This window comes from Ostrinia furnacalis, unplaced genomic scaffold (genome assembly GCF_004193835.3).
Source record: "Ostrinia furnacalis isolate ACB-3 unplaced genomic scaffold, ASM419383v2 OfSCF5107, whole genome shotgun sequence".
In the NCBI taxonomy this organism is placed as follows: domain Eukaryota; kingdom Metazoa; phylum Arthropoda; class Insecta; order Lepidoptera; family Crambidae; genus Ostrinia; species Ostrinia furnacalis.
Window position 1 is genome coordinate 318,300 of NW_021135346.1, and position 19,208 is coordinate 337,507.

Genomic DNA, 19,208 nt, shown 5'->3' on the forward strand with positions numbered 1-19,208 from the left:
AGTTTATCTTCTGTCGCTTGCAGTGGATTCAATACAGCCTTATTTTGCATCGGATTGAATATATTTATGTTCAATTCAACATCGTCCAAGTTTTCCAACAGCTGCTGATTCAATTCTTTCGGTGCGTAGTTGTCTTTTCTTATCAGTTCATTCGCTAGCGGTTGTGGTATTGTATTCCTTGTGCTACTGGGCATTGGCTTGAATATTGGGATCATAGTAGGGGCTATAAGTTCTGGAGTATTTGGCGTTTCTTTCGTAGTGTTTATAGCGTGTTTCATTAAGAAATACGCTAATTTTCCTCCGATTGTTTCATTTGCCGCGTACTTTTTGGTTGTCTTAGCTACGGTTGCATTGTTGTTATGTTTTTGAGGTTTGAATGCGATGAAAGGGTTATTATAAACTGGTTTGGACTTTACACTGTTATTAATAACATTTTGATTATTAGTATTATTGGTATTAAGAGTAGCATTGTCGATTGTGGAGTTTTTGACATCGTCAGCTGCTGGGATATCTATTTCTTTTGCAGAAACAACTTTGAGCATGTTCATCAGTGTTTTCGATTTGTTTTGGTTTGGTTTGTCTTTCGTGTGTAGTTTTGAGGCTATATCCTCCCATTTTGGTACAGTTGGGTTGAATTGCTTGGCCAGAGCAGCTTTTTTGTTCAGTAAATCTTCTTTGCGCACTGGGACCTTGGGCGATACTTCCTGCAATGAAAAAGGTAGGGGTAATTTTCTTAGCGAATAGAGTCGCTTCTCAAATTTTAAATAAACAACTTGAAAAAAACTAACTGCCCAAGGCGGGACTCGAACCCACGACCTTCCGCTTGCCGGGCGACTGCTCTAATCCGTATTCACAAACATTACTACGAGGTCTCACAGTGCGTGTGGACGCACAGGGTGACACATGAACCAATCACAGAGCTCTATTCAACGTTGCGCGTTTGATTTGCTGCTTCACTTAATACGTAAACTTGAATACGGGCGTCAGCCTTTTATGAAATAAAAAAGAAGACCACTTACACACAACAAAACGCAGAATATAAAAAACAAAACTGCTTTTGGCATGTTTCGACGTATAACGGAGACACGACGAATCTTTTTTACCATCGATATGCCATTAACTTTATCGATTGCTATCGCTTGTTTATGTATGAAATATATTATCTGTTATGTAACGATTTCAAATAAGGTTATATTACGCTTTGATGACATAAGATGTATGCAATTGTTGTTATCATTTAGATTACCTACTAAAAATAGGGTAGCAATTACCTACTTCTGTATAATTCTATTTCTAATAACTTCAGAAGTCAGGGAACTAAATAAAGTATAAGAGCAGGAAGACGTAACCGCCTTGCGGTTTATTGGTTAGACCACCTGCTTCAGACGCAGTGGTCCCGGGTTCGATTCCTAGTGGGGGCAGATTTTTCTGTTCGGTTTGGTTGGTAGGGCTTGTTCTAAGTCCGCCTGGCTAGCTACCACTATCTTACCTAAGTCTGTCGCCATAACAACAATGTTAACAGCATTGTTGTGTTCCGGCAGTTAGAGGTAAGATAGCCAGTTCCTCCGTGGTTGAGGATTCCGGGTGCAGCTCGCTTCCACCTTCGGCCTGATCGTCACTTACCATCAGGTGAGATACAGGACAAGAGCTTCCTCGTTGTGGATAAAAAAAAAGTGTGGGCAGGCCTCCCACTAGGTAGATCAACGATCAGTCGACGCCATTTTGTCTGAAACGAACGAACTAATAAAACTTACACGTGTGTCGAACACTTACTATTTGTGATGATTAGTATGAAAATAACACTTTATATTACTGTTCAACACGTGCGTATATTTTTTATTAGTAAGGGGGTAAAAGTGGTTCTAGTACAGTTTTCTACTGTTCTGGAACCACTTTTACCCCCTTATCGTTCTGGATGTCATAATATTTTAAGCCGTTGGACGTCCACTGCTGAACATAGGCCTCCCCCAATGACTTCCATACTGACCGGTTGGTAGCGTTCCAGTTCCTAACAACCTGGATGTAATGAAATACGACTTTATGGCCAGCGTGTGGGGTGTAGGTCAAATCCTCCAAGTGCTGGTAAAAATGATGATGATAGTTTTTTTTATGTGACAGGAGGCAAACGAGCAGACGGATCACCTGATGGTAAGTGATTACCCTCGCCCATAGACACCCGCTGTCTCAGGGGCGCTACAGGTGCGTTGCCGGCCTTTAAGGTGAAGATACGCTCTCCTCTTGAAAGCTTGCAGGTCGTATCCGTCCGGAAACACCGCAGACGACAGTAAATTCCACAGTTTGGTTGTACGGGGCAAGAAGTTATGATGTTGTTGTGAAATTTGTAATGGGGTTTGTGAGAACTTGAACTTTAAGCATATAAAATTAAGTAAAACCATGAACAAATTAAACAGTATGCATATCACAGCTACTAAGCCTATCAGTTCATATCTCACGCATAAATAATCAATTTGTGTATAACGAAATAATACAAAACATTACATAGCTGTGCGTAGAGTTCGTTTACGCACGTTTTCATTATCATCCATTGGTATTTGCAGGCTTTATACTATCTGTATTAAGGTTTACTATTACAGAGGAAATACGAGGTTGTGTCACAAATGTGTATAAATAGATACAACAGTGTTAGAACCATCATTCAATTCTAGTTTCTTGGAAAGAAAACAAAAAAAAAATCCAAAAAAATGAAATCCTTCGCACTTATTGTTGTCCTCGCCCAAGTGGCTATCTTCCAGGTAATTATTTTATTTTATTATTCATAGCTATATTTTGTTTATTAATGAATAGGTACTTCAACTGTAGTACAGGTTTCTCGCCACTCCAGTTCTCTCTTAAATCGTACCCTGTCCACATAGTGCATAGCAATTTGTTTTACTGAACATTGGATTGTGAAAGAAAGTAAATAGATGCTTTATTATTATAGTGTTATACAGATGTTACGTCTTTATTTACAAAAAACAGATTTTTTTTTAAACTAAGGCAAACTTATATATATACAGATTAGGTAGTTGTTCTCGCAATGGAAGGTACAGGGGTCGATTCAGGGTATAGGGTACAATTACCCCCTCCCTGTAATAGTAAAATATTTGCATTATTTGGATTTGCATTTGGAATTCAATTTTGGAACAATGACACTAGATTAGAATCTTGGATGTGAGCTTTACGAATGATAAAGCAAGTGAAGCATCCATCAATTTAGTTAATTCATTTAGTTAGGAGTTTTGGGCTGACGCTGTGTAGGTTTGTTGTCGACACGACAAGAAGAATCACCATTAATTTACAAATTAGATCGTTAAGTTATTTTAGTTCTAATGTTTTTACTGTCACTAATCTACGATTTCTTTCCAGACCTACGCCCAAGTTCTGCGCCCGGCGCCAATTCTTCCATCCCCTGTGGTCCCCGGACCCTGCGGCTGCGGATCGTACCTTCCTTCCCCAGTCATAACCTCTCCTCAAATCGTAGCTGCCCCTCAACTTCTTGCCCCACAAGTCCTGGCCCCTCAAGTCCTGAGCTCCCCACAACTGCTGGTGCAGCCCAACTCTGTCGCTAACAACCTTGCTGACACTCTTTCCTTGTTGACCGTCAGCAGCCTTTTGGCCGAGTCCCTTCCTCTAGGGTACCCCAATGTGGTCAGCGTACCCGTGCCGTCCCCTACAGTCTTGGGAGGATGTGGTTGCGGGTACAACTACCCCCTGTACCTGTGAATTCAGTGAATTAATAGTTTCTTCGGTTTTTACAAAACTGTGCCTTTAGCAATTGTTTTATTTTATTTCTTTGGTTTCTTAAATTACTTTTTGTTGTTTTACTTTTATTTCAATCAAAATTTTATTTCAAATTAAAACTTAAAATTAAAAAAAAAATGATATTTCCAAAAATGTATACAGTATGTTGTTTATAATACTTATTTATTTATGTAAATGTATTATACATTATTTACTCTTTGCGTTATTTATCTATTTGGTTTTTGGTGTTAATATTTACTTATTTTTTAATTTTAATTTTGTTATTAGTATTTTATCTAACATAATATTTCAATCCGACAAAATTGTATGTAAGTATATTGTTCACTTAACAAACAAAATTACTCAATTAAATTATAAAATAATATTTATTATTTAAATTGTATTGTAATGTATTTACGCCATAGTTTTGTAATAAACTAAAATAAAGAAACAATCAGTGATAATGCTTGTAATTTTATTTTAATAAGATAAGGCACGTTCTTGTGCGCTGTTACTTAAGTCTCCTTTCTATCTAAATCATCATCATTAGATCATTTAATTTTAGTCTCTATCTAAATCATCATCACCAGGTCATCTAGTCTCCACTGCAGGAACACGACCCTCTTTAATTTACCAGAGGCAAATGGAGGATTTGGCCAACATTCTCTGCTAGCCACACGGCTTAGAATATACCTACCCTACATTTTTGGAAGGAGTTTATAGAGCTTAAAAGGCTTGAAAAATGGTCGATGATTCATTCAGTTACAGATACAGTTTACACTAGTTTAGGAGCCAGGGTTTTAATATAAAATGTTACAGTATACTTACATCAATAAAAATATTCTTATTCTTATTCATCCGTCTGATTTCGGCCATGGCGACCACTCCGACTCCTAGCTAAATTGTGTTAAAATAAATAAAACAAATTCAGATTAGTACCTTTTATTTTAAACTCAAGACTGGCTTAATTTAATGACTTCGGTTTTGATGGATTAGTATCAGTCCAGAACAGCAACACAAGCATTTAATTTTGTTGTGGGAAAATTCACGGACAAGAAAATTACAAGTATGAAGTTTCACATAACTAGTTCTTAGACTATCCTACTAATATCTACTATATAAATGTCGGGTTTTCCTCCGTTTCCGGTTTTGCATTCGTTGGAAAGGTCTCGGGCTCCGTGAGGTTTATAGCAAAGAAAATTCGGGAAAAGGGGGTAAAACGGGATCCACGCGTACGAAGTCGCGGGCGGCCGCTAGTGTATTATAAATGCGAAAGTTTGTATGGATGTCTGGATGTTTGTTACTCTTTCACGCAAAACTATTGAACGGATTTTGATGAAACTTTACAGTATTATTGTTTATAACCCAGAATAACATAAATAAACTACAATTTATGACGATCTGTGACAAACTAAATTTCACGCGGGTGAAGCCGCGGGCTAAAGCTAGTAGAAAATAAATCTTCATAGACTTGGAATGGAAATACCAACGTTTAACGTCAAAAATTATCGTTTTCAGGAGTTATTTTTCAGAGAATCACTTACTCGTATGATAATACTACTACTAAGTAAGTATGTGCTATAAAAGTTGTTAATTTTCTGCATATAGGCCTTTTATAAGCCCTTTGCACATTCAAGTACATTAATATAATACTTTTAAGCCTACCACTGCTTCGGGGCAATAATATTAAATGGGCCAGTGCTGAGAGGAAGCAGCGCAAGAAACTCAGTCACCACAGTGTCAGCCTCTCTTAGGTAACACCTTTTTTAATTTGATTTTTTTTCTGGTATAAAATAGAGTTCCGTAGCCAAAAAGTTCCAACGGAACGATGTAGGTCATTGAAAAATGTATTTATTATTTTTCCGTTAACGTGCAGGCTAGGCGTTCCCTAACCTATTTAAAACGCGCCCCCTTTCGACCATTAAAAAAATCCGTGCCCCCCTCCACTCGGGTACAGCTCCACGTATTATTTACTAGCTTTCCGCCCGCGGCTTCGCCTGTGTGGAATTTTATCCTTTCCCGGGACTCAAACTATCTCTATACCAAATTTCATCAAAATCGGTTCAGTGGTTTAGGCGTGAAAGCCAGACAGACAGACTGTTACGAACGGCCTCTTTTGATAGTTTATGGTTTATACTTTTATATTTTACCTTAATATGTCAACTTGTCATCTCTTCTATATCCCTGTGATCCTGTATTTTCGTTTAATCCTTTTATTAAATCGCTTTCCTTTCCCTGAGCCTGGGTATCATTTTATCACTAATTCTTAATTGAACATACAGACAGACAGACAGAGTTACTTTCGCATAAATTGGTCGTATCGAGCAGTCTGGAATGTATTATCTCAGTGGTCGTAGGTTTTTAATACTTAACTATACAGATGGCCCTCATCTCCCTTTAAAGGTCTTAGCGCCTCCCCTGGGGGGCGCGCCCTCCACTTAAGGAAACCCTGCTTTATTGCTTGTGCTACGAGTTTACCACATCAGTCCAGCGGCGGCGGAGTTCGAACCCGCGTTCCTCGGATCTCTATCTGACCAGTACACCGACATTATTGGGCTATCATTGCTTGAGATATTCTTTGAGACTTTCCCCCGGGACACACTTGACCTTCACTGGTTGGGTTGTAGGCGGTCAAGCTGTAGATCCTGGCTACACAGGAGTTGCAGCAGTGGGAACGAGAGGTGGGAATAGTCCCGTGTTTAGTTGGAATGGGTTTTTGTAGTAGGACATGCAAGGATGCATTAAAAGGTAAAAAGAAATCCAGTCATAAATTCAACAAAACATTTATTAACTAAAACCTAATTAAAACAAGCGCACTCGTTAGCGAACACATTAGCGGTGTCCACATAAGCGGTACCATGTGAGGGCACAGAGCCATCTACTGCGATATTGCCGAAAACTGGGAACGTGCCAGAGATCTTGATCATACCACCCACTGGCATTTCCCCGTCCACTGACATCTCTCCTAGCTGCAGACTTGGGAGAATCTCGGTGACCAATGGCACGTTTTGGGCACTGGCAGGCCAGTTGGGCGAGAAGCCAGGAGCTACCAGCTGAGATGCGGTACCAGATAGGACTGTGCTGGGAACCACGCTGGTGGTTACTGGTACGTTTGAGCTTTTCGATGTGGGGAAGCTTAAAGCTTGCTGGAAGAAAATGATAAATCATTAGTAACAAAAAAACCTTAAAGCGTGCAGATCGAGGTCGCTGGCGCGATCAAAAGCCAATGACAGGTCGCGCGACCTATGACAGTTCACGCGACCTGTCATTGGCCTTCGATCGCGCCGTGATCACGCCGGCGATGGCGTTCTGCACGCGTTGGTGTGGTTGAAGCTTAACTTCGAACGCCTATGTTCTTCTGATTAATTTCGTTGCGGGTCCAATGACAGTACTTTCTCCCGGGACTAACTTGACCTTCACTGGTTGGGTTGTTGGCGGTCAAGCTGTAGATCCTGGCTACACAGGAGTTGCAGTGGTTATTATCACGTGGTACCGATAAAATGTCAATGAAACCCAACCAGTGAAGGCAGAGTTTGTCCCATGGGAAAGTTGTTGGGACCGCAACGAAATAATTAGAAAATAATAAAAGGAATTCGAAGTTAAAGGATCGACTTATAATATAAAATGCTTCTTGCCATAATTTCGTTGTTTTTTATTCTTTAATATTTTTAAATACTTCTTAATTCATCATAAAATATACTAAAATATAAAGCTGATTAATTTATCTTTTCTTTGTTTATATTGTTTTTTTTTCTTACCTGTAACAAAACAGCTTGAAGGCAGATCAACGCAAGTACTTTATACGCCATCTTGGATTAGATATGACTGACACTGACATAGATACCGGCTCTTTTTATAAGCATGAACATTTTCTTCTTATCTGCAGTAGGGTAATATTATCACAGTTTTTGTAATAACTAACATAATATTGGTAACGATTCGGCGAAGTTCTGGTAACACTGATTATTTATTTGTGAACAAATGCATTTTGCAATTTGAATTCGAAATTGCATTCGGTTCAGGTGCTCTTTGCGTGAATTGACAAAATACCAGCAAAATTATAGTTCACCTAGTTGTTTTTTAAAAGATTATATTAGCAACTAACGGCTGTCCGCGACTTCGTACGCGTGGGTCCCGTTTTACCCCCTTAGGGGTTGAATTTTGCAAAATCCTGTCTTTGTGAGCACAGGCTACGTTCTAAAAGGAACCTCCTATCTCCATGCAATTGAGACTCCTAGCACTTACGTAGTTTCTGAGATTTCGTGATGAGTGAGTCAGCGACCTTTAGCTTTTATAGATATTACTAGCTTTCCGCCCGCGGCTTCGCCCGCGTGGAATTTTGTCTGTCACAGAAAAACTTTATCGCGCGCGTCCCTGTTTCAAAAACCGGGATAAANTCATCATTCATCACGTAATGCAATCTGGGGGGAGAGGAGGTCTTGAAAAACGTTACAATGCGTTACAGTGGCGAAAGGGCGGTCGATTTCAAGTTTTTAAGCAGAAGTACTTTGTAGTTGGTGTTGTTATTTGTAACTTTATACCGTAATGTCATCAAAGAGAGAGTTTGGCATCTTTGGCATCCCCCCCTCCATGTCCTTGCCATGATCACAAATTATTGTGTTCCTACTAAATTTCTTTTAAATCGGTTCAACGATTCTTGAAATAACACCATTTTATAAAATAATTGGTCACATCATCATAACGTGATCAATTTTACGATTTGGCCACAATATAAATGCATATTAGTGTTAAATTTGACTTATTACTTATTAATCAATAAACTTAAATGAGAAAAATTCAATAAAAATAAAGAAAAGATACCAATTGAAATAATTATAAAATTATTTGTTTTCACCCGGTGTAAACACCCACGGGTGGAATGAAACGGGTTTTTATTGGGTTTTTACCCTCATGTGGGTTTTTACCCGGGTGGAAACCCATCTCTAGCGGCCGCCCGCGACTTCGTACGCGTGGATCTCGTTTTATCCATCACCTTCATCTATCTTACGCGGTTCAGATTTTTTCATACAATTTTTTTTCCCGCTAACTCCCGTTCCCGTGGGAATTTTGCAATATCCTGTAGTAACTAAGCTTTAAGTTTACTAAGGTACCTGCATGCCAAATTTCAAGCTTCTATCTTACGCGGTTTAGATNTTATAATATTAGTTGGGATTGGGATTGGGATAGTTGGGATGTAGATTTCTTTATGCATAAATAGGGATGTTTCCTGGGTCAAAAAGCAAGAGTTTTAATTAGTCCGTCAGTTACTTATCCAAAAATACTCTACACGTATTATTCAATTTTTCAAACTAATGAAAATTTAAAGAGATAAAGCGCGCCAAAGTTCAATGCGTGCATAAAAGTGCCGCACGTTGTGACGTCGTGCGGAACTTCAACGCACCATAACTATGTAATTATTTGTTAGATTGACAAATAAAAATATACGTGTCTAATATTTTTTGATATTAAACATGACGGACTAAAAAAAATTTTTTAGGAAACTAGCCTATTACTAATAGTCCCGTTAGCCCTTTAGAATAGAATAGAATAGAAAAAAAATATTTCCAGAAAAATACACTTTAGTTACATAAGTTTACAAAGTAGGTATACTAATATGATTTAGTTCTTACATACGATTTCTCGGAACAAATAGGACGATTCCACTTTTGCTTGCGAGTGTAGTTGAAATCTTAGATAAGTAGGTAGGTGTTGGTGTGGCGTGTAAATAGCCACACCAGGAATAAAAAAATTGCGGGGAAGAAAGATGATGCGGGGGTCGGCTGGTGACTCCAAACAACTCAAAAATACAGCTGCATAAAACGGAAACCACCAACCTGCGGATCAGAAGACGGAGACCAGGCTTCGAGGGTCGACCCGTCGATATTTCTTGCGGTTTTGATTATTTCAATATCTTCAGCAAATATTCTGCGGATTTTTCACATTGACTTAGTTGACAGACGTTCCAAGACAACATAGAGTTTTTTCTTAATTTTCCATAGAGGTTTTTCGCGAAGGTTGGCTCCTGCGAAGGTGCTGGCCCCGAATCCGATAAACAGATTAGTGGGAAACCATCTCATGCAGCTAGATAATTTGAGAGTTGGAGCCACCGAAGAAAAGGAAGAGAAGAAAGTTGGACATAGGCCCAACCAGGTATAGTAAACAGAAAGAAATAAAGATAGAATAGGAAAAGTATTTATTTGAAGCAAGTACATCCTTACAAAATAAAATAACAAGTAAAACTAAACAACAGGATTATTTAAACATACCCGCACTTAAAATGTAATTGTATTATAATTAATTTAATTGTCTTTGTATTCTCTCTGTATGTAGATTTTGTAAACGCTTTTGAAAAAATGAATGTCTTTAACGGTGAGTTTCTCGAATTTTCTCAGTTTCCATACAAAATCTTTGATGATCCATTGGGCGTTGAAAGCGATGTATGACAGCAATCCTACGATTGTGAACATAAACGGGAAGACCATGGAGTCTTCGAAAAATGTCAGCAACTCATACATCCATACTCCTAGGTCCACGTACTTGGTGTAGAGCGTCCTGAAAACATTCATTAATTTACTTCATTATCATCATTTCAGCCATAGGACGTCCACTGCTGAACATAGGCCTCTTCCAAGGATTTCCACAATGGCCGGTTGGTAGCGGCCTGCATCCAGCGCCTTCCAGCTGCTTTTATGAGGTCGTCGGTCTACCTGACCAACTTAACTAAAGAAAATTGGATTTTGATTATAGGCCTTGAGTCAGTGCCTGTATGGGAACGGCTCGGGAGGTATTTTTGTGACGGCTAAACGTCAGCGAGACTTCAGATCTTCAGATGTGTATGTTCGGTCACGTCAATGTCAATGTCACCTCTCCCGTGCCGCTTCTACACCTCAGGCTATTCCTGTAGTTTTTTTTCAGCATAGGAGCGTACACCCTCTCTACTTTCTTTCGTTCGTTTCAGCCAAATGACGTCCACTGCTGGACAAAGGCTTCCCCCAAGGATTTTCACAACGACCGGTCTTGCGTAATTTAATGCTTCTTTAATAGAAAGAAAGAAAGAAAGATACATTTATTACCTATAATGGACATCACACAAATACAGGCAATTACATAGACATGACAGTGGCACATAATAATGGAAGAAGTAAAAATAAAAACAAGAGTAAACTGAGCAGTGCCACCCATTCACCAACAAGATGCACACTGCAACGGGACCCCACTCAGCATATGCCGTGGCCCACGGTGACGAAGGCCACGGCGCTGGTTTTCAGTGTGCCCCATGCCGAGTGAGGGTCACGGACCATTGGCAAAATAAATAAAATAGTAAGTTGCATAAAATTGTCGTAATAAATTCATGAATACTTACAGAAACACAAACCAAGCGTTGATCGAAATAGAGTAAATTTTCTTAATGTCACTCCTATTTTTCGGCTGGTCTTCGGGTAAATGTATCAGTTCCCAGAAGACGTAAAGGATCGGTAGTCCATGGAATACAAAGTTTCCAAATGGGGGCATAAGTATATCAACTACAGCTGGGAACACTAACTCCCTGTCGAAAAAATATACTGGCCAGAAGATGCTCATGGCCTGAAAGAAAAAAGAAAAAATTAAAAAGTGAACTGTCATCAGCAGGGCTACTCCGAAACGCTGTTTATATAGTTTCGAGTCTATTTGTCACTGTCGCTCATGCTCATCTCGCTTTGCGAGAGAAGGATGGCAACATTCGAAAATTTGGACAACGTTTTTCAGAGTAACCCCGTAGTCCGTTGATAACAAAAGAATCTCTTTTCAGACAAGCCTAGGCGCGAACATCGATTTTTCGTCGGCCGATAGTTTAATCGGGCAGTTGATCAGTATGGGCATGTATGGAAGTGCGCACATTACACCGATTCGATTTGGCCGATTCTTCACACAATTTAAAATCGGGCACAACTATCGGCCAACTAAAAATCGGTGGTCTGCGCCTAGTCTAAATTGTAGCTGCTTGTAGGCCGAAGTTTAAGGCTGAAGACCGACTTCGACGTGCGACTCTACCATCATAGGACATTTCGTTTGTTCCAAAATGTCTTTCTTTCTTTCAAAATCTTTCTCAGTCTTTATCATTTGACCAAGGTGATGTATTTATTATAATGATGATGATGATGAATTCTTACCACCATCTGAGGGAACACGACTTCGTGGAACCATTTGAACCGGAATTTCTTTACACCATGAGGCACTTCCTTGTCACCTCCCTTTATTTGAGCCAGGTCACATATTAGAGACACTACACCATAAATATTCAAGAAAACCTGCAACAAAATAAGTTATTATGTATTTTTAAAATTGAAAAGCAAAGCCGTTTGGTGTAGTGGTTCAGAACGGACTACTATGCCGAGAGGTCCCGGGTTCGATATCCGGCCGGGCAGAAATTGAAATGATTAATTTTAATTTCTGTGACGGGTCTGGGTGTTATTTATTTATTTAAACTTTAATGCCAAAATAAATTTGTACATAAGGCGAACTTAATGCATTAAAACATTCTCGACCAGTTTACCTTTGGGTTGAGCAGAAAAGAAATTTGTTTGGCGGTACTATGTATACTATGTATGTATTTAATAAAAAAAAGTATATAAGTATTATATCCGTCAAGCTAGCACCCATAACACAAGCATATTAATTGCTTACTTTGGGACTCGATGGCGCTGTGTGAAATTGTCCAAAAATATTTAAAAAAAATGTAAAACGGTTTCAAATTGATGAATACGTGCTTATCGTGATAATAAAGTTTGAACTGATCATGTTACATAAGTATACATGTATACTTTACATATTTTATGTATAAATACATCCGAAAATTGTATATTGAGTGCGTCAAAGCGCCAATAATAAATAGTCGACAATCAAATTTTAAAATCGTAAATATGACGTCTATTGTTATATTTTTTTACACAAACAAGCGTAAAACAAAAGAAAAATAACTAAATCATTAGAATTCATGAACATACTAATTCCGGGGCAACTAATAATAAGAAAAAACAATAATAAAGCGAGTGTCATAATAATAACTACTTAACAGCGTACAAGAAAGAAGAATAGTAAAAACGTACAAAATGAATAGTAAAAATATTTGTGTACCTTTACACAACGGAAAAACAAGCCTGTGTGTTTTAAATTCTTGTTGACATTTATCACAATTTTCTGATAAATATCAACATTATAATGATTACTAGCGGCCGCCCGCGACTTCGTACGCGTGGACCCCGTTTTACCCCCTTAGGGATGGAGTTTCGTAAAATCCTGTCTTAGCGGATATCTACAACTCTACACCCTATATGGAACCTACCTAGTCCTGCGAGGGTACTAGTGTTTTACAAATAACCCTGTATATTCATAGGGGTTCGTTCCCAAGGCAATCCAGTTTCGCTGGATTAGTGGTGCAGGATCACGCAAAACTGAACTGTCGTGTGAACATTATGACGTGTGATTGAAATTAGGATGGATATTATGTAGTTTCGGTTGTGGATACGGTTACGGATATAGGAATAATATTATACCGGTTTCGGTTACGGTTACGGATATTTTTTTATTTCGGATATCCGAAAGTTTCGGTTACGGTTACGGATATCCATAACATCCCTGATTGAAATTCGAATTACAAATTCGAACGGATCGGTTTTTTGCGGGACTGCAAACGGGATGTGCGTGTTAAGGTCATAGCAGACTTATCAACTCGGAAAGGGATCAACACCGTATCGCTTGTCACAAGCTGTCATCGTCTTTCGCGCGCTGTCAACCGCGAGGCGAGGCGTTTACGTTACGGTGCGGATAAGTGTGCGTTACAGTATGTAGTTCACACAAATAATACTGACCGCCTCACGTTGATACGGTTACGATCCGTTTCCGGGTTGATAAGTGTGCTTCTTTGGGATTATTTTTATACTCACAGCATTCCACACAGTATTGTACCGGGCACTTAAATCTTTAAACACCTGTAGTTCCGGATGGGTCGGCAGGTGTTTATCCATCTCTATGTGTGTGTACAACGTGGATAGAGCCAACCATGTCAAAGTGACTGACGTGCCTATAACCCGATGGTAGATGTATTTGTCCATTCTGAAATTACGAAAAAAAAATTAAAAATTTGAAGCCACGATAGCCGGACGCCTCACTATGGGACTTATTTAATAAATAAGCTCAAAGTTGCACAGCGTGCTATGAAGAGGGTTATGCTCGGTGTTTCTTTACGAGATCGAATCAGAAATGAGGAGATCCGTAAACGAACTCACGTCGCTGACATAGCCCGACGATTAGCAAGCTGAAGTGGCAATGGGCAGGGCACATAGTAGGTACGCAGAACTGACGGCCGATGAGGCAGCAAGGTTCTGGAGTAGAGGCCACGTACCGGAAAGCGCAACGTAGGACGTCTACCCACAAGGTGGACCGACGACATCATAAAGGTAGCAGGAAGGCGCTGAATGTAGGCCGCTACTAACAGGCCTTTGTGAAAATCATTGGGGGAGGCCTATATTCAGCAGTGGACGTCCTATGGCTGAAATGATGATGATGTAGATGGTGAAGAGGTCGGACTCAATATCCGAGGAACGCGGGTTCGAACCCCACTGCCGCTCGACTATTGTGGTGAGCTCACTCGTGATACAAGCATATTTTAAGCTTAGTAGGTATGAGGGGCTAACGGGACTATTAGTAATTTGCGAAATACCTACAAATTAAAGAAAAAAAAAAACAAATAGAAAACTGCCATCAATTTACGAAAAAAAACCGGCCAAGTGCGTGTCGGACTCACGCACAAAGGGTTCCGTACCATTGATTTATGAAATTAAAATTATTATTTTTTTAATTTAAGTTATTTGTATGAAAGATTACGCGGTAATAAGCGGTTTACGATTTACGAGGTATTAAAAAAAACAACTTATTAGATCTCGTTCAAAACAATTTTCGTTGGTAGTTTTTATAGTAATGTACATCATATGTTTTTTTTAGATTTTTCATTTTCTTATTTTAGAAGTTAGAGGGGGGGGACCGCCTTTTTTCCACTTTGGAAGCGTCTGTCACGCAAACTATTCGGTTTAGAAAAGAATTATTTTAGAAACCTCGATATCATTTTTGAAGACCTATCCATAGATACCCCACACGTATGTGTTTGATGAAAAAACATTTTTTGAGTTTCAGTTCTAAGTATGGGGAGCCCCCAATATTTATTATTATTTTTTTATTTTTGCATCAAAATCTTAATGCGGTTTACAGAATACATCTACCTACCAAGTTTCAACAGTATAGCTCTTATAGTTTCGGAAAAAAATGGCTGTGACATACGGACGGACAGACGGATGGACGGACAGACAGACGCCGGCTAACCGGCGCCGGGTACCCGGTGGTGAAATGTATGGGCACGGAACATGTGAAAGCTACGTACCATGCCCATACACTACGACGTGTGAAAAAGGCCTAAGGGTTCCGTTTTTTGCCATTTGGCTACGGAACCCTAAAAAAGTGATTCTCATAACTTTAATTAATAAGAAAAATAAAAATAAACTTGCCGTTCCAAATCTCAGTCAGACTACATAAAGTAGGTAGGTCATTCTTGGGGAATAGTGTTAAAATGTTTGATAAAATACCACAATCTCATAAATTCAAAAATCCTTATAAAAAAATTATACTCTAAAGTAAACGATTATTTAAATGACAAGAGTGCGTGGATTGGCGAGCTAGGCAGGTAAGCCTAGCTCGCACTTATTGCGTGTCATCAAGTGTCATGTAAACTATAATCCCATCAAAAACAATACTTGTCAAAAAAACCAAGTCTCGCAACTCAGTTGTTCTACGGTAAAAAGTTGTGAGATCCATGTAATACCAAGTCCAGGCCAGGAAATCTTTAACGTTTTACATAAATTATTGACTTGGCCATCGCACTAAATAATTTAATTTACACGTGTTTTCATGCGATGGCCAAGTCAATATATTTATGTAAAACGTTAAAGATTTCCTGGCCTGGACTTGGTATTACATGGATCTCACAACTTTTTACCGTAGAACAACTGAGTTGCGAGACTTGGTTTTTTTGACAAGTATTGTTTTTGATGGGATCTCATTTCTTTTTGTATTTTGTAGACAGCAGTTATGTATCTAGAAAACTGGACCGAAATTGAAAAATTTTACTCGATTTGGCGGTTGCACTACCGTGCCCCCAGATCTCATTTCTTTTTGTATTTTGTAGACAGCAGTTATGTATCTAGAAAACTGGACCGAAAATGAAAAATTTTACTCGACTTGGCGGTTGCACTACCGTGCCCCCAAATATTTTAGTTTTTCCTTGATTCATACACCAAACACTACTTATATTCCAAATTTGAAGCTTCTAGGTCTGCTAGAAGTGCCTTAGAGTTTTGATGATCGGTGAGTCAGTCAGTGAGTCAGTCAGTGAGTCAGTGAGTGACAAAATTAAGTAACTTTGACCCGTTATAATTCTTAAACTACTGGTTCAAATTGAATGAAATTTGAAATATACCGTGTCTTTACAATGCCTGCATAGCTAATGAAAATTCAGCCTTCTAGTTTTATCCAGAACGAAGTTACAGGCGGTCGAAAATGGCCTGAATTGCTTCGAGAAAAGGATGGTACGGCCGTGCTCGACTTGGTGGGGGCACTGCCGTGCCCCCAGATTTACTGTATTTTATTGAAAAAGAGGCTGACAAAGGTGACTGCCAGCACCAGCCCATATGTTGTCCCGAAGTGGTGGTAGGGCAAGCTATATTTGGGACGTGTATAAGTGCCCTGGAAAGGGCCTATGTACTGAATAAAATATTTGAATTTTAAAAGCACGCACATTACAACGATTTGGTATCGGCCGATTTTTATACAAATTAGAAAACGACCAAACTATCGGCCGATATAAGGTCTGTAGTCGGTGAGGGCTATGTTTGCTCCCATTTTAAATAATTATACTTGACTGAAATCGAGTCCAGTCTGCCAAATGCCTAGCTCAAGAAACGTACTTTCACCGGCACCGACTCCAAAAATATCAATCGTGGTCATAATATTTGTGCTATTAAATAAAAAAACTTTTTCAACTTTTTAGTGGATTTTTTGGAGTCAGTTTTTTCCTAAGCGCAGACCACCGATTTATTATAGTTTAGTCGGGCAGTTAATGTATGGGCATGTATGGAAGTGCGCATATTACACCGATTTGGTATCGGCCGATTCTTCATACAAATTGAAATCGGGCCCAACTATCGGCCAACTAAAAATCGGTGGTCTGCGCCTAGGTTTTGCATTCGGTTTTTTTATTCAAAAACTTTACACTAGTTTTCGTATAAACTTATCAAAAGGGAACAAAAGTACTCCAATTTTAATAATACAAGATAATCAAACTTACTTACTTATAGTAAATCCAAATTTTTTTTCACACTAGTTTTTTGTTTCAAAAGTACAACCTTATCAAAAGGCATGCGTCTACTGTACTGGTTTTAAGCGATTCGGTGACGAAGTTGTCTCGTTTTGGAAACTAGGTGTCAAGGGCATACTTGTAAATTGCTAGTTGATGATTCTCAAACTTTTGTTTTGAGGGGCCCAAGTCACGTGCCCAGAATGCACCAAGAAAACTAGACAATCAACATCATCATTTCAGCTGTGGGATATGATGGTCATTCACAATAAGGAAGCTAAGGTGTTAGTGCTTCCTTCCGAGCGGGTGTTGTGCTCGGGGACCAAGGTCCAATTTACACCATCTTGGTTTGTCTATAATAGAACTTGGCAGGGTTTGTATATGTATAGTTGTATATCTCCGAGTGGTCAGTGGCAGTGCAAAAAACTGTCACTGTAAAATAAAAGATGGCGTGGTCGAAGATGGACTCTGCACGCATAGCAGACGGTCTGCGCATAGGTGGAACATGTCGGGAAAGGCCTCGCTACACCGGCTCCCACCTGTGCTCAGCGAGACGGAGATGGTGGATTTTTAGTGGGTAGGCCCCTTCCTTCTGGAGGGGAGAGCCCCACATAACCCGCCGCCTGACCACAGCGGCGGGTATGCAACTCAATGCATTTTTACCAGCGAAAAAAAAAAAAAAGGGTAGAAAACTCCGACACCGCGATTCAGGATTGTACACGAGGTGGAGTATGCCATAGTGAGGTCGTAACAGCGCGGCAGCGCCATCTGTTGGGACACTAGTTTATAGTGGCGTATCGTAGATGTCGCCACATCAGCCATAGGACGTCCACTGCTGAACATAGGCCTCTCCCAAATCCCAATGAACTCCATCTTGCCCGGTTGGTAGCGGCCTCCACTCCAGAAACTTTTGCTGCCCCATCGGCCGTCAGTTCTGCGTACTTTATGCCCTGCCCATTGTCACTTCGCTTCACCTAGAATGCGCATATAACTTAGTCAGTGTTTGAGGTATGGGAGGCCCGATGTGCACGGGAGGGGTGACAAAAATAGCAAAACTCGATATCCTGAAATTCTTGAAAATTACGAGGAAATGGCGCGTGAGTGGCCATTTTTTTAAATACAAAATAATACAAAAAAGGAACCTAAGTATATTTTATATAAAAAGCTTCATGCAATTTTCATGCATTAGTCTCGTCACGAATGATGCTTTTTGTATATTTTTTTACCAATAATTTAACCTACTTCTTTAGATACTTTTGGACTCCGGTCTAGTACACTTTTGGCATCAGTGAGTTAATTTTATTTTGCTGTTAAAAACATACTTAAAAATTTAAATGTTCTAGGTAATTACAAACTGTTATAACCTAACCACCAAATGTGATGTGAAGGTAAAATGAAGGTAAAAATAAAACCCACAATACAATTTGAACATAAATCTATTTGTACAAAAAATGTATACAAATACTTTTCTTTTTGTGATACAAGTATGTTTGTGTTTATATCCGTTATATGTCCAATGTATGTACCTAGTATACATATAGGTACGTAAACTCTGCTTAGTTTGGGACTGGGAACAAAACTACACGTACACAATACATTCTTTCATCATCATCATCATTTCAGCCATAGGACGTCCACTGCTGAACATAGGCCTCCCCCAATGCTTTCCATGTTGATCGATTGGTAGCGGCCTGCGTCCAGCGTTTCCCTGCTACCTTTACGATGTCGTCGGTCCACCTTGTAGGTGGACGTCCCACGCTGCGTTTTCCGGTACGCGGCCTCCATTCCAGAACCTTTCTGCCCCATCGGCCGTCAGTTCTGCGTACTATGTGCCCTGCCCATTGCCACTTCAGCTTGCTGATCCGTCGGGCTATGTCGTGTATGTATGTAATAAAAGTAAATTGAGATGGTAAAATAGAGACGTCATTGAAAGTAAATTCGTAGCTCGTGAACAAGTAGTCACTACTCACGTGTCACGAGAATAAGTATAATGTGTCATGTTCCTGATGAATTTACACATGCTTTCCGATCAGACGTGTCGACTCACCAACGTACGTTACGAGTCACGTGTTTTTGCTTATTGCCA

The 19,208-nt window shown here is 39.5% G+C and overlaps 2 protein-coding genes across 2 annotated transcripts; both read right to left on the minus strand.

Annotated features, from left to right (window-relative positions):
- Positions 1-6,539: 6,539 nt before the first annotated feature.
- Positions 6,540-7,683, minus strand: LOC114360617 (uncharacterized). The gene is made up of 2 exons (XM_028315371.1): positions 7,500-7,683; positions 6,540-6,887 (listed from the first exon to the last, which is right to left on the minus strand). The coding sequence occupies exons 1-2, from the start codon at positions 7,548-7,550 to the stop codon at positions 6,540-6,542; spliced, it is 399 nt and encodes a 132-aa protein (XP_028171172.1). The 5' UTR covers positions 7,551-7,683.
- A 2,328-nt stretch (positions 7,684-10,011) lies between these two features.
- LOC114360641 (androgen-dependent TFPI-regulating protein-like) lies at positions 10,012-17,185 on the minus strand. Its single transcript, XM_028315395.1, has 5 exons — positions 17,118-17,185; positions 13,665-13,833; positions 11,892-12,029; positions 11,105-11,325; positions 10,012-10,293 (listed from the first exon to the last, which is right to left on the minus strand). The coding sequence occupies exons 2-5, from the start codon at positions 13,830-13,832 to the stop codon at positions 10,041-10,043; spliced, it is 780 nt and encodes a 259-aa protein (XP_028171196.1). The 5' UTR covers position 13,833; positions 17,118-17,185; the 3' UTR covers positions 10,012-10,040.
- Between the last annotated feature and the right edge of the window lie 2,023 nt (positions 17,186-19,208).

Excerpts from the sequence above, each read along its gene's own strand:
- LOC114360641 (XM_028315395.1), bottom strand. The coding sequence starts at position 13,832 with ATGGACAAATACATCTACCATCGGGTTATAGGCACGTCAGTCACTTTG. Across the intron at positions 12,030-13,664 it reads ACAATACTGTGTGGAATGCT|GTTTTCTTGAATATTTATGG; the intron begins GTGAGTATAAAA and ends ATTTTGTTGCAG. Across the intron at positions 10,294-11,104 it reads AACGCTTGGTTTGTGTTTCT|GACGCTCTACACCAAGTACG; the intron begins GTAAGTATTCAT and ends GAATGTTTTCAG.
- LOC114360617 (XM_028315371.1), bottom strand. The coding sequence starts at position 7,550 with ATGGCGTATAAAGTACTTGCGTTGATCTGCCTTCAAGCTGTTTTGTTA. Across the intron at positions 6,888-7,499 it reads TTCAAGCTGTTTTGTTACAG|CAAGCTTTAAGCTTCCCCAC; the intron begins GTAAGAAAAAAA and ends ATTTTCTTCCAG.